Source organism: Perissodus microlepis, chromosome 23 (genome assembly GCF_051167445.1).
Source record: "Perissodus microlepis isolate ML-2025 ecotype Zambia chromosome 23, ASM5116744v1, whole genome shotgun sequence".
Lineage (NCBI taxonomy): Eukaryota > Metazoa > Chordata > Actinopteri > Cichliformes > Cichlidae > Perissodus > Perissodus microlepis.
Genome location: NC_140482.1, coordinates 1,299,952 through 1,313,975, shown reverse-complemented (window position 1 = coordinate 1,313,975; position 14,024 = coordinate 1,299,952). Strand labels below are relative to the sequence as shown.

Below are 14,024 nucleotides of genomic sequence, written 5' to 3'. Positions count from 1 at the left end.
TCAGAGTCTGTGATAGTGCAAATCAATCCAAAATAATCGGTAGTATTGGTTTCAGGGTATCTGCAGAGCAGACAGTGGAGTCATGCTTTTTCTTGAGCTGAAAAATTAGCTGGCCACCACGTGACGGCAAGAAAGAGCACCACGAGAGGCATAAAGTCTCAGATGACTTCTCTCTGAGTAGTAAATCGAATTACAAAACCCAGTGTCACAAGTGTGCAGGCTGCATTTGGGCAAAGGCCAAGCAGTCACTATCAGCTGTGGTCAAACATTTAAACATTTAGTCTAGAACATGATTTAAACGTCAAAGTTTGAAAAATCAAAAACGCTGATAAATAAGAAATCTGGCATTCATCTGATTGCATTTCTGTATACAGCTTAGAAGCAAAATGACGTACGGGGTCACAGGAATAAAAGCTAATCCGTTGTCTCAAATCATCATGCGGTTTCTGCTCCACCATCTCTGGTTTGCCTAAAACTTTAATACTGCAAAGTTCAGATCGATCTAATCACTGCTGATAGATCGATTTTGACATATTTACTTTTATGTACAATATTTTTTTTATTTGCACTTGTTGACTTTTAATAGCTTTTACTATTGTTTAAAAACTTTACATTAAATATTGGATTCCTCCAGGGCAGTGTAAGTCTAACAATAGTAGGTAGAGTAGCTCTCAAAACTGAATATGAATATGCAAACATTTAACAATATTATTTATTAAAATAGTTACCATTTCCTGACTTCTGTTCTATTTGGATTAAACTATATACTGATATTTTTGTGTTTCTGGTAAGGGTTGTCATATTTGCTCAATCCAGCATTAAAGTTGAGTGAAAATATAACTTTATTCACTTTTGTGATAAAAATTTTTGAGATAAAATATTTTCTTAAAAATATTCTATATGCTTCATTTTGCATACTTGTGAATTGCAACAATATACCATTCAAAATTATCACTAGTCTTTTTTTTTTTTTTTGCAATGCTAAGTTTTTTATTTTAATTTTTATTGGTATGTGTTAATAGGTGTGACTTTACAGGACAGCTTGAATGTTTAAAAATATTTCATACTCAGCTATTTTTCAACGTATCTGTCCCACGTTACAGATCCCACAAGCACCAGTGAGAATTTCAGGCTTTTATCTTTAATAGTTTCTGACGTCAGTGTCGTTTTCAAACATTGGCTCAGATTTTAAAGTCAAAAAAAAAGAAAAAAGAAAGCTAAAGTAGTTGGATGGACATTTTTTCAAAATAAATAATCTAGAAAAGTATTTCATATATAAAACTACAATTTCACAGCAATTATTATGTTTGTTCAAACGTTGAACCACACTATATTTGGGTAAATCTGGGCTCATCGAGTGGAAAATGTTGGGAAAAATGTGAGGATTTTAGATGGATTGAGCCTTAATGAGAATAGTATGAGGAAAGGCTTTCGTGTATTAATAATTAACAGCGAATTTAAAAAGGAAAGCTTGTTTCTCTTGGAATGAATAATAGCTGTGTAGTTATTAATTCATAAGAATATTTAACAATTAGTTTGGCACATTATAACAGCATAAAAGCTGGGGCATTTTACACTACGATGCTCTCGACAAACAAATGGAAATGAGGGTATATATATTATATATATATATATATATATATATATATATATATATATATATTTTTTTTTTTTTTTTTTTTAAATAGAATAAAAGTTTAAGATTGCTTAATATGCACTAAATGGGAAAGCATATATATTTGTTGTGCAATAAAATGTTGATTCTGATTATAGTATCAATATATTAAAAAGTTAGTCTATAAGGTAACAAAGTCACATGCTACACGGTGAAATCTGAGAAGATATGGGGTAACCTGGAACGGTGTAAGTCAATAAAAAGATCGATTTGAAAGATGATGTCAAACAGTCTTGAGATAACGCTCTTCATTTATAAGTGGACAGCTCTGCCGTCCAATGAGGGGCAGGCACTTCCCCTCACCGTGCAAACGCTGAGCTCGTATTTCCTCTCCGCCGACGGTCCCAGCAGTGCAGCAGCGGTGCGATGCTCACTCTCCAACCTTAAGCTTCATTTCTTCCCCCCCAAGCACCCTTAAAGCGGGGACACCTCGTGTCTTTTATACCTTTCTTCATTTTTCTTTTTCTCGAACAAGCAGCTGCAGGTTTTTGGACATGCCTAACATCGTGCTTTTTAGCGGGAGCTCCCACCACGACCTGTCCCAGAAAGTGGCGGATCGGCTGGGACTGGAGCTGGGGAAAGTGATAACGAAGAAATTCAGCAACCAGGAGACATGGTGAGTATATTTGGGATTTGAAGACTATGCTAGTTATCTTGACATTAACACGTAACGGGTTTGTCTTCTCTTTTTGCCCTCAGTGCTTTGGCTCGGTGTCCCCCATGTGGGAGGGTTAGCTTCTGGCTAACAATAGTTTACTATTCACGTCTACACGTGACTAGCTAACCACATGTAAACATAGCAGGTTAGCTTGCTAAAGTTGGGGCGTCCTTTATCGGACACCTGCGCTATCCTTATCATTGAGGACTTGTTTAATTACTTAAAATGCTTTGTTCGCCTGTCTTGCGTGCGTTCAAAACAACAGGTGTAAACCAGCGTCACGTAACACTTTCTTAATGCCGTATTTTGTATCTGCGTCGCAAACTCCACAACGAGCTCGTGTCTTATAAAACTCGACTTTGTAGACATTTAAAGGGATTTTCTGTTAGCTAGGAAGACGCTACTTTTGAGAAGGGAATAGGCTGTTACTGCTGTTAAATAATTTAAGTTAAATTATGGTTATTACGGTATAACTGATTCAAGCCTCGCTCGTCGTTGTCTTGGTTAAAGTGCGCTGGTGTGCGGGGGTCAACTACGTCCGATAATGGATGCTGGTTTACCCTGCTGTCATTTTAACACACTCTTGAGTTAGCTTGCTAACTTCATAGACCGAAATATGGCTAAACGCTTGTAAAGGCATCTGAAGGCATTAGCATACATTTAAAAAGTCCACAGCAGCCACAGAGATACATTACATGTTAAATAAGAGCACAGATTGTGTTTCTGTGTCAGCAGTGCCTCTGTGTATGAGGGAAGTTAGTTAACTGTCCACTGGTTGTGTCACATGTGCTTAATTAGAGTTTATATCCACAATACCGAGCTCACCATTAGTTTATCCAGTGCCCACACGCATGCGTCTACCCTTGTTTAATAACTTTCAACTTTCCACAGGGCTTTTATTACTTTTACTGCTTGTGGACTTGAATGTGTGCAGCCTGTCTGAACTCTTCTGCGGGATGATGACCTTTTGGTTTCATGTGTGCCTGTTTGCATGCTTGTGCTGACCCCGAGCTCTCAGTCCCCAGCAGCTTCAAATTCAGCACATATGGAGTTGCATGGGCTTCTTTTGGATGGAGTAACACGACAAATGTAGTGTCTTGATTTTTTTTTGGGGGGGGGGGGGGCTGCAGTGACCATTTCATTGCTGAGGGGGTTACTCAGAGATGATTTCCTTGTGTGATGAACCCGTGCACTCGACTGCATCTGTTGTTTGGTCATCTGCAGTCTCTCTTAAAGGTGTCTGGATCCTTTTTCCATTCACAGCTTTTAAAAAACAAAAAAATCCAGGGAAAACTCTCGATTATCTGCGGCGTGTTTGCTCTCCTGGGAACGCAGCTGTTTGTGCGACACAAAACAAAGATTATTTTCTCATCCTCTCACAATAAAGGGAGGCGATGGCAGCTCTTCTCAAATCTTCCGACTAAGACTTCACTTTGTGACAAAAACAAGAGTGTAAATCCCTGGGAATAAAACGGCATGGAGACTTTTTATTTGTGCTCTTTTTTCCTTGATGATCAGGCTGGGGAAAATACTCTACTGTTACTCAGCTCAAGCTGATGGAGTTGAAAGACCCAGACATGGAGAATAAAGGGAGAATTTGAGGCTATTAGTGGACTAACTTTGCAGACATAGGAGCGATATACAGTATCAGTGTTTGCACAGCCTCTGCTGATGTAATTAAGTTCTATTAACTGTTTGTCTAATCAATATTTGGGTAAGTATGAGATTACCTCTTAACATCACCCGTCCCTTAAAAGAAATCTGGCATTGAATCCAGGTCAGATCAGGTTTAATGAAATGATTTCAATACGCTGACCTGTTGGTGCGGTTACAGATGAAGCTGCAGATGGTGACACCTGAACAATACAGTAGATCAGTAATTGGATTACATTAGCTTTTTATATAAACAGAGTAGTGGCTGCCGTCACTTCATCACACTTAATATGTTTGAGTTTTGGACAGCTGGCTGCACAAAAGGACGTGTAAACATGCCACCATTTAAAAAAACTGCAGCTTTTGTGGCAGTGTGATTCTCCCTCTGCATAGCTGTGCGTGCAGTGATCACATGACTGAGGTTGACGGGACTTCATCTCCCACAGAGGAATGTCTCACACACACACACAGTGTCAGCTTCACATGTTCGACCTGAGCAGAGAGACTCAGCCCAAACTTGGCCTTTAACACTAAAACCTGCAGTGTCCCATAGTGCAGTTTGTGTGAGTGTCAGCTGAGTGGGCAAACACTCAATATAAATGTATTGTTGGGGATTTTATGAGCATCACAGAACACTGTAGTTTTAATATCAAATAGATTTATAATATAAAGTGGTCGAGTGCTTTTTTTGTTGTTGTTGTTTTGGCTGATCCATCCTTGAGGTTTTCTTTTACCTGGATTTAAGCAACAAGACACCAAAGTTATTTTTCTGTCTTTGTGCTCAGTTTATGTCTCTGGTAATTTTGCATCTTCTTTGGCCTTTTGGGGATTTTTGGGGGTTGTTTTGAAGCTATATTCTGTCTCTAGAGTCTTTTAAAGTCTCTTTGTGGCTTTTTAGAGTTGTTTAGTTTCTCTTTGTGGTCTTGTGCCTCTGACTTGTATCTCTTTGGAAGTGTTTTTACCCTGTGGGTTTTCTTTATGCGTTTTTTTTCCTTTTTGTGTCATTTTGAGTCTGTTTTTGGTGACTTTGAATCTTTTTGACTGTATTTGACTTTTTTGGTTGCTTTGAGTCTCTTTGGTAATTTTGAGGATACATTCTGCATCTTTAGAAACTCTAAAGATTGTTTGTCATCTCTCTCTCTTTTGTGGTCATTTAAAGTCTTTGTGGCTTTTGTTGTGTCTCTGTGGTCTTGTACCACATTGGTTGAATTGTCTGTTTACAAGTGGTTTTGGTCGTTCTGTCAAATGTCTCATTGGCTGCGCTGTCTCTTCAGTCTTGTGGGTTTCTTTGGTCGTTTTACTCAAAGATCACAGGGTCACGTGTCTGTGTGGCTGCTTGGTTTCAGTCCTAGCTCTAGTCTGGGGTGTAAAATATATTCTTTTGCCTACATTTTTGTTATACAGTGTGGAAATTGGGGAAAGTGTGCGTGGTGAAGATGTGTACATCATTCAGAGCGGCTGTGGGGAAATTAACGACAACCTAATGGAACTGCTAATCATGATAAACGCCTGCAAGATCGCCTCGTCATCCCGTGTCACTGCCGTCATCCCCTGCTTCCCTTACGCCCGACAGGACAAGAAGGACAAGGTAAACGCCTCACCACTCTTAAACCCTAACACCAGAAAGTGCTCAGAACCAAAAAGTACAAACGTCATCTCTGGTTGTTCCTGCGAGCTACATATATATTTATATGACTTTAATCCTGTAAATTGGCATTTATTCACAGGCTGCAGTGCAGCTGTGAGCTTATACAAATATAAATGGTCCTGTGGGCGCCGGCTCGAGTGGAGTAAACACACAATGAGTGAAAATCTGTCTTTGTAGGAGACGTTAAAATGCAGATTTCAAAATCTCAAGAACGAGACCAAACAGGTCCTCGGAGAACGTTTCTGTTTCCCCTCTGGCAGGTTGACGCATTAACTTAATCGCAGTGACGTTTTAATAAGAAATCCCTCAAGGTCAGCAGCGGCGTTGGTTTGCAGTCAGACTGACGTGTCAGAAACCGGCTCAAGCTGCTGATCTTGTAAATCATTATCTTGTGTTGCCACGGTTGTTAGTGTGATCAGTGTGGAAAATCACGTCTGTACGAAGCAGCGAGATGGACGCGGTTTTCAACTAATTAGCACCTGCAGAGGTTCTGATCCAGCGAATTAGTGTCCTGTCCTCTGACTCCTTCTTGTTTTCCACCTTCACTCTGCCTGCGTGTGCGCCGAGCTCCACTTATTTAATAAAGTCTCATCGTAGCATGTGAGGGTCAAAGCTCTGTGAACACTTTGTCTTACCTCATCCTTGTTTACACCAGATAAAGATTCTACTTTAAAAACGTGCCGATTTCAGGCTTCCTGCCAGATTCTGTTCGTTTGGAAATGCAATACAAACTTAACCCGGTTCATATTTCACAACACAAACAGCCAAGCTGTCGCTGGGATTTATAGTACATATATTGTCCAACATAGTGCATCTGTTGGTGGCTGTCAGGTTACCCTTCTTAAAGAAGGGAAACAGGAGAAAAGGCTGATGTGTGTCAGATTACACAAGAACTGGACTGAAAATCAGTGGCAGCAGTGATGGGGGGCATCAGTCCACATACTACTCAAAGATATGACAAAACAGCCGGCCTTGAGTTCAGGCTGTGTTGAAATACAAAGGTAAATATTGACTTTCAAGCTCATTAGAATTGTGCAAACTCTGTTTTTGTCCTATATGTTGTATTTCTGTTCTGTTTGCACAAGCGTCAACAAATCTGCACCATTTCCCCAGCAAACTATAAAGACATGAGGTGTGGCTCTAGACTTTTGCACTACAGGATATAATAACCATATTTACCATATTCATTCTGAACAACAAGCTCATTTTGTGCTAGATTTTTTTTTTAAATTAAATTTGATCAAGGCTGAAAAAGCTGGATCTCTGAGGCCGCCCACCTCCACAATAAATAAGTGGAAGAAAATAGATGGATGGAGAAAACAACTCTAACTTTCTACAGAGCTGTAATGTGTTTCAGGTGAATAATGAACGTCCTCCTGACAGCTAAAATCTTTTTATCTCACATACTTCAGACTCCACTCACAGCTGCTCACTTTATCCTGATGCAGTGAGCATCTAGCCATCATGAATATCCAAGCTCCCCATTTAGTCTAATCCCCGGCATAAGCGCCGCTCCACCGTCATGAACACGTATTCGAGTGTTCTGTCAACAAGCCCTGACGCGCACGTCTCCTGGCGTCTCTCGAGTAGACGCACCAGCTAAACGGCACAGGCCCCGAGCGGCAGCCAGACCTACATTGCTGGAGTGACCCCCAAAGCAAGGACTCTGACAAAGACAGAGCCGTCTACATGTGCCTCTGCTTCAGCAGCTGACAATTACAACACACAAACTTTGAACTTTGTAGCAAAACAAGGGAGGGGTTTTATTTAGGTTGCTGGAGCTTTTATAGCTTTAGTTTCATTTTTGTAAATAAAATGTGTGAAAAGGAAAGCCGGCTGGCTGAAAGGCTGCTTAACATCCGCACAAATGTTCAAAGGTGCTGCGAGTCAACATAAAATGATTATACAAACAGTATGGTCACCATAAAGGAGGGAAAAAAGTCCTTTCGGCGTATTTACCCGTTTATACTTACCTCGAACGACTGTGTCTCAATGCTTTCTCAGAGCCGAGCACCCATATCAGCCAAACTGGTGGCTAACATGTTGTCGGTGGCTGGTGCGGACCACATCATCACCATGGACCTCCACGCGTCACAGATCCAGGTTGGTGCACCAGTGTTTCCACCTCTTACTGCCAAACTTGACGTAAAGACTGAGAAATCGCCACATAAAGACCATCAAATCTGCCTGTTAGCACCTCTAAGTCTCACACACGGCTGCACAGGTGCTTGTAGATGGACCTAATACTGCTGGTAGCTTCATATGAAGCTGCCAGTTTCACAGCAACAGTTTCTTAACAGAGTGATTTGAAGGTGAATGTATGTTTTGATCCGGTTCTATTTGTGCTACACGTGTTCTGTTTGCATACATAAAGAGCTAATTGTCGTTTTACTCTGGTCCGGTTTTGTTTTTAAGGGCTTCTTCGACATTGCTGTGGACAACCTGTACGCTGAGCCCGCCGTCCTGCAGTGGATCAAAGAACACATTCCTGAGTGGAAGAACTGTATCATCGTGTCTCCAGATGCAGGAGGAGCCAAACGGTAAGCCGCAGCGATACGAGATAGCGGGGATAAGGAGCACCGCGTATCTCTGCATGATGTGAAATGCTAATAAGCTGCAGACGGACTGTATGCAGTGAACTATGACCACTGTTTTTATTTATTTGTGCCGTCTTCAAATTCAAACTTCATGTCCCATCATGCCTGTGTCTCCTAAGCGTCTTTGAGAGGTTTCTGGATCATGACTGGAGTCCAGCTTTGGGTGCGCAAGAGCGTGACGTGCAAGGCTGTGCCATATCTGACTGTACGCAATTGTATTATTATATTGCGTTATCAGCGATATAGCAATGCGTTGCATGTCCTTTCCCTCGTTCTGTGGATGAAAATTACTGATGTGATGGTAAAGGAGGGCTTTAAGCAACTCCTTAAAGCGCTCGACCCAACACGAAGATCCCAGGTAGAAAAATGTTTTCAGTTTCAATTCTAGTGTGAGACTGTCTTGTGCAGGCTCATTTTATGCTATGTCACTGCAGTTGTGTTACTGTGCAGATAAAACACAGTTCAGTATTTCTTTTTTCTGTATGAGTGTTGTGATGTCATTTTGGGGCTGTGTTGCTCACCCTTAGCAACGACGTGTCTGTAAATCCTCAGTGCTGATAGTGACTGTGAGCAAAAACCACATCATGAGCTTGAAGGAATGACCCACAGAGCTCAGGCAGGAGTGTGTTGAGCACACGTTATGGGATCAGTACAAAAAAATGATGCCTCATGGAAGGTTCCTGAAGGGGAGTATGGGCAGCTGGCCAAACAGCAAAGGCCATAAAACCTGGACAGGAGCTTCTCCTTCGTAAAAAAGCTTCTTTTCCACCAGCAGCTGCTTGACTTGGCTCATCTCTGTTTTTAGGGTTTCCCATTAGGTGGTAGCATTTAAAATGTGACGTCAGCAGACTGCAGGCCACCGATTGGACGAGGAAAATTATTCCACACTAACCAACGCCACGGTCCAATGACAAGGTGCAGATGTTTACCATCTGTTTAGCAGCAGGTGTACCACCACCTCGATGTGCCCCATTGTTGTGTTTGTGTCACATAAAATGACATCACAGGACATCCGGGCCACGTTGCTATAACAACTCCACCCACATTGAAGTGGTACTAATGGAAAACAACTGAAATGGAGTCGGTTGGGTCTATGCTGGTGGAACAGAGGCAATAAAAAACAGACAAAAGGCTCTTATGTGTCACATTATATTTTTATCACCTGCCCAGCAGTGTTGGTCAAGTTACTTTTGAAAAAAGTAATCAGTAACTAATTACTGATTACTTCCCCCAAAAAGTAATCCCGTTACTTTACTGATTACTTATTTTCAAAAGTAATTAATTACTCAGTTACTTTTTAAAACACGATGTACAACCTGAATAGGTGATAAAGCGATAGATCTGTCAGCCCAATTCTACTTTTTCTGCATAATCCATCATACAAAATGTAATCAAATGGAAAAGTCTCTTTTTAAAACTTGTTTTATTCGTTTTAATCTTTTAACTTTATGCATCAAGCAAAAATGTAATTATATGCAACATTCACTGACTGGAAGAAATTAGTTTAATATTTAAACCTATTTTCTGCACATTCCAGCACATAATTTTTATTTATTTTTTTTGTGTTTACACTCAGTCTTTCAAATAGATGCAAGTAAAACACAGCAGAAAATAAATAAAGTCAAAGACTCAGCGGTCCTGTTGCTCTATTTTCACCTGTATAGCAGGAGCAGGGTAGGCGGAGGTTTACCCTGGTGCAGGTGAGCCGCGGCGGTCAGTGGAAGAATCCGCGAGTTTCTCTGTGAGTTTCCCATTACGTCGTAGCTACTCGGTGCTTGTTTAGGGTTTTTTTCGCTGTGAAAAGAAGTTTTCTTCCCAAGCACAACGGACACTAATGTTTTTGTCACTTTTTATGGAATCAAACTCAAAGTAAGGTCAGTACTTCCACGCTTTAAACGCTGCAGCTCATACTCTCTCCCGCACTCGATATATGATCCATTGTGGATCTGCACACAGCTGTTGTCACGAACGTCGCACTCGCTTACGTCACTGTCATGAGACATTCTCGCAAAAAAATCACGGTTTTAGTAACGCAGTAACGCAGCGTTCCTACGGGAAAGTAACGGTAATCTAATTACCGTTTTTGCAATAGTAATCCCTTACGTTACTCGTTACTTGAAAAAAGTAATCGGATTACAGTAACGCGTTACTGCCCATCTCTGCTGCCCAGTATCATCTGATTGGTGCATGACTGGTAAAGCATGATGGAGGTAGCATGGTGCTGTGGTGGTTAAGACAAAACTCTGAGGGATGTGACTCCGACCGCATCAAAGGTCCTGAAAGTGGCCGTGCACCTGGTCATATCAGGAACACACAGACTGCCAAAGATGCACTGACCCCCACCCCCACCCCCCATCTGTTTGGCCATTCGTTTGTATTGAGTGTAGATCTATGATGTGGGAAAATATATTTCAATGTTTAATGTAGGGGAAAGTGAACGTACTTCAGGGTCTGCTGGTGCTGCAGATGGCTGATGTGCATATCGAGTGCTGATTAAAGCTTTAACTCTGAGTCTTTTCACAGTGACATTAGGAGAGATCAGCAGAACCTCGGTGATTATCATCTGCTTAGTTTGCCAACTGCTTGCCATTTTGGAAGTTATTTGATGTCATCCTCTAGAGAAACAAGGGCGCACTGCGGGGATTTCAGTCACAGCTTTGTAGTCGACTTGTTTGAGAAGCAATTAAGGGTTGAGTCTGTGCATATCCCTCCTCTTTCCTGTCCTCCGCTCAGCGTGACGTCCATCGCGGACCGTCTGAATGTGGACTTCGCTCTCATCCACAAAGAGAGGAAGAAGGCCAACGAGGTGGACCGCATGGTGCTGGTCGGTGACGTCAAGGACCGCGTGGCCATCCTGGTGGACGACATGGCCGACACCTGCGGCACCATCTGCCACGCTGCCGACAAGTCAGTGTCACTTAGATGGTTTTGTCTTTGGCTCGTTTTATGTGTAAAAATGTGACTTTTTTTGGTAATTGTTCCACTTTTAGGCTAATCGATGCTGGAGCTGTGAAGGTCTACGCCATCCTCACGCACGGCATATTCTCAGGTCCGGCCATATCTCGCATCAACAGCGCCCCGTTCGAGGCTGTGGTGGTGACCAACACCATCCCGCAGGAGGAGAAGATGAAGGCCTGCCCGAAAATACAGGTATACACAACACCTGCTGTCTTTAGATTGAGATGGTGCACAGAACTCAACCGACTGATGTTCGGTTGGTTGGGATCGCCACTGGCTACAGCAGTGCAGCAGCTTATTCTACCAGTTTACCACTTTGGCAGTGCTAAAGGTGTCCAGACCTTCAGCGGTGGATAGTGTGGATCCTGTTTGGATTTCCAGGAACTACATTTGGCTAATTAGGTGTAAAACTCCCTCAAACTCCCTCATGTAGTTCTGCTGTGGTTACAAATGCTCAGCTTTTGAGTAGAACCACACTGTAAGATCATAATGGATACAACAGTGACATCCAGTGGTATGACCTGTTCAGCTTTACAGGCCTGGTTCTTAGCTGACAGTTTGATGTGATAAAGCTGCTGAGGCAAACACTTGGCATCAGGTTGAGCTTTTGTTTGTCTGCAGTTTCTGTCCTTCAGGGAAATGTTGCTGTTGTAAGTCAGTTTTCTTTAATTCTGTTAGAAACTTCCAGATTCCTGAGAATTCAAACACCAAAGTGTAGCTTTACAAAAATGGATGTTAAGTTAGTTTTAATTTTTCTTTCTTTCTTACTTATGACTATTCTACATATTTTCATCATCTCTTTCTTACTATGTCTTTCTCCTCCTCCACTGCTCTCTCCAAGCCTCCTCTCTGAGCTGAACTCAGGGCTCTGACACATGGAAACGTGCTTGTTTATTACCAGTGTTGTTGAAAATTACTTGTTGTCTGCATATCAGACATGCGACTCTTCTGTCTCTAGATGGCTGACAAGAGCTGGCTAACCAACAACAACAAACAGCTGGTTATAAGCTAGCATAATGTTGGCTAACATTAGGCTCGAATTTCCTGAACGTCACACTTTCCCTCTGAAACAGTTTAACTACTCTCACGTGTGAGAGATCGTTCACCAAGTGTCCGAGTCTGACGACGTTAGAGCCACTTCAAAGAAAGTTTCCCTAACAGCGGCAAAAACAGCAACGCTTACCGACTGCAAAGGTCTGGAAATGCTCAACAACTCCCCTCAGCATCGCTGTCATCAGTGAGTCATCGACTCGTATCAGGCTCCTTTCAGGAAACTTTACAGCCTCCTCCAGAGTAAATTGTTGTGAGTGCTTCACACCCAGCATGTTGGGGTAAACGGTGATCTGTCAGCCTGTGCTCACTAGACGAACACTGGCCAGAGCATTGTTAAAATGTGTTAAACAAAAGGGTTTTATACACAAACAGTTGTAGAAACAGGGTGGCCAGCCACGGCTGTCGTGCAGCTGTGCAACAAAAAAAAGAAGAAGAAGAGCAAGGCTGGAGGAGGTATGCAGCAGATGTGATTTGTGCTACTTTCTATCTCATGTTACAAACTCGTTATTTCCTGCAGGTCATCGACATCTCCATGATCCTGGCGGAGGCCATCAGGAGAACCCACAACGGCGAGTCAGTGTCCTACCTCTTCAGCCACGTACCCTTGTAGAGAACAGGAGCTCGTCAGGCCACGGGGCCAACGCTTTCGGGCACACCTCCTCCAGTTAAGGCTGAAAACAAAAGAGGCCTGATGGGTTTCAGCCAAAAGCCCATGTGACTGTTTAAAGGTCACGCCCACACATTGCCCTTTACATCTCACCCAGCAGACAGAGTGAAATATCACTTCCTCCTCCGAAGACCAACTTTGTATTTATGAGCTTTTTTAGTTTTTTGTGCCTCCCCCCCCCCTCTCAGTTTCAGTATTGCTAACCTTGAGCCCAACACTCATTGGCCTCCACTTTAACCAAAGGGTCCATTATGTAACACCGTGTATTATTTGTACCTCACTTTAAATTAAGCATTCCACTGTGTCATGGGTCAGCGATATTTATGGCCCATTATGCTTCACAAAGTAATAAAACATGAAAATGTATCCCCGTCCCCTGCTGTCACTGAAGTGTTTGCTTTTTCAGAGCTGCTGAAAGTTTTCTAGTTGTAGCCAAACTCTTTAACACTTTGATTCTGGTAGTTTAAGCTTAGCGCCGTATTCCTGAGCGTAGTTTAAAAGCTGCATGGCGAGCGTAACTGTACCGACGTGACCACGGGCACACAGTCGAGTCAGAGAGCTCGAACACTTTGTTTTAGTTCCTCGTTTCTTTGCCTGGTTCAGCTGCACGATGTTAGGGCAGCCTTCCTTCCTGAGAATCGCACTAAAAGGAGATTTAACTACGAATATGAGAATACAAGAGGTCACGATGAGAAATGGAGCATAAAGCTTTGTTCTAGTGTAGATTTCAGCCGTAATTTGTTTTTGTTTTTTTTTTTTAAAGGTGAATCAGCTGTAATGGGTCACATTTGCCTGCAGGTGGATTGAAAAGTTGGCATTAAAAATGTGATTTCTTCTCTTTTTATATATACATATATATATCTCTGTGTAACACTTTGACAATAAAGCTTTTGACATTGGCTTACCGACGCTCTCATCATCTCTGCGCTCCTGTTTAGTGGCACTAAAGAAAAACATGAGCAGCAACATTGTAAAAGTGGTAAGATGGGGGTTAAAATGTTCTCAACTGACAAGTTTTGGGTGGAATATACACTCATCTGACACTTTGTTAGGTACACCTTAGTAGTTGGTTGGACCCCCTTTTTTGCTTCCAGAGCTGCTTTAACTGTCTTGTA

At 42.1% G+C, this 14,024-nt stretch overlaps 1 protein-coding gene across 1 annotated transcript; it reads left to right on the top strand.

Moving 5' to 3' along the window:
* The first annotated feature begins 1,981 nt into the window (after window positions 1-1,981).
* Window positions 1,982-13,808, top strand: LOC146360640 (ribose-phosphate pyrophosphokinase 2-like). The gene is made up of 7 exons (XM_084921236.1): window positions 1,982-2,291; window positions 5,391-5,574; window positions 7,639-7,737; window positions 8,050-8,174; window positions 10,965-11,138; window positions 11,222-11,381; window positions 12,760-13,808. Exons 1-7 carry the CDS (start codon window positions 2,170-2,172, stop codon window positions 12,850-12,852), a joined length of 957 nt encoding a protein of 318 aa, XP_084777362.1. The 5' UTR covers window positions 1,982-2,169; the 3' UTR covers window positions 12,853-13,808.
* Window positions 13,809-14,024: the final 216 nt, after the last annotated feature.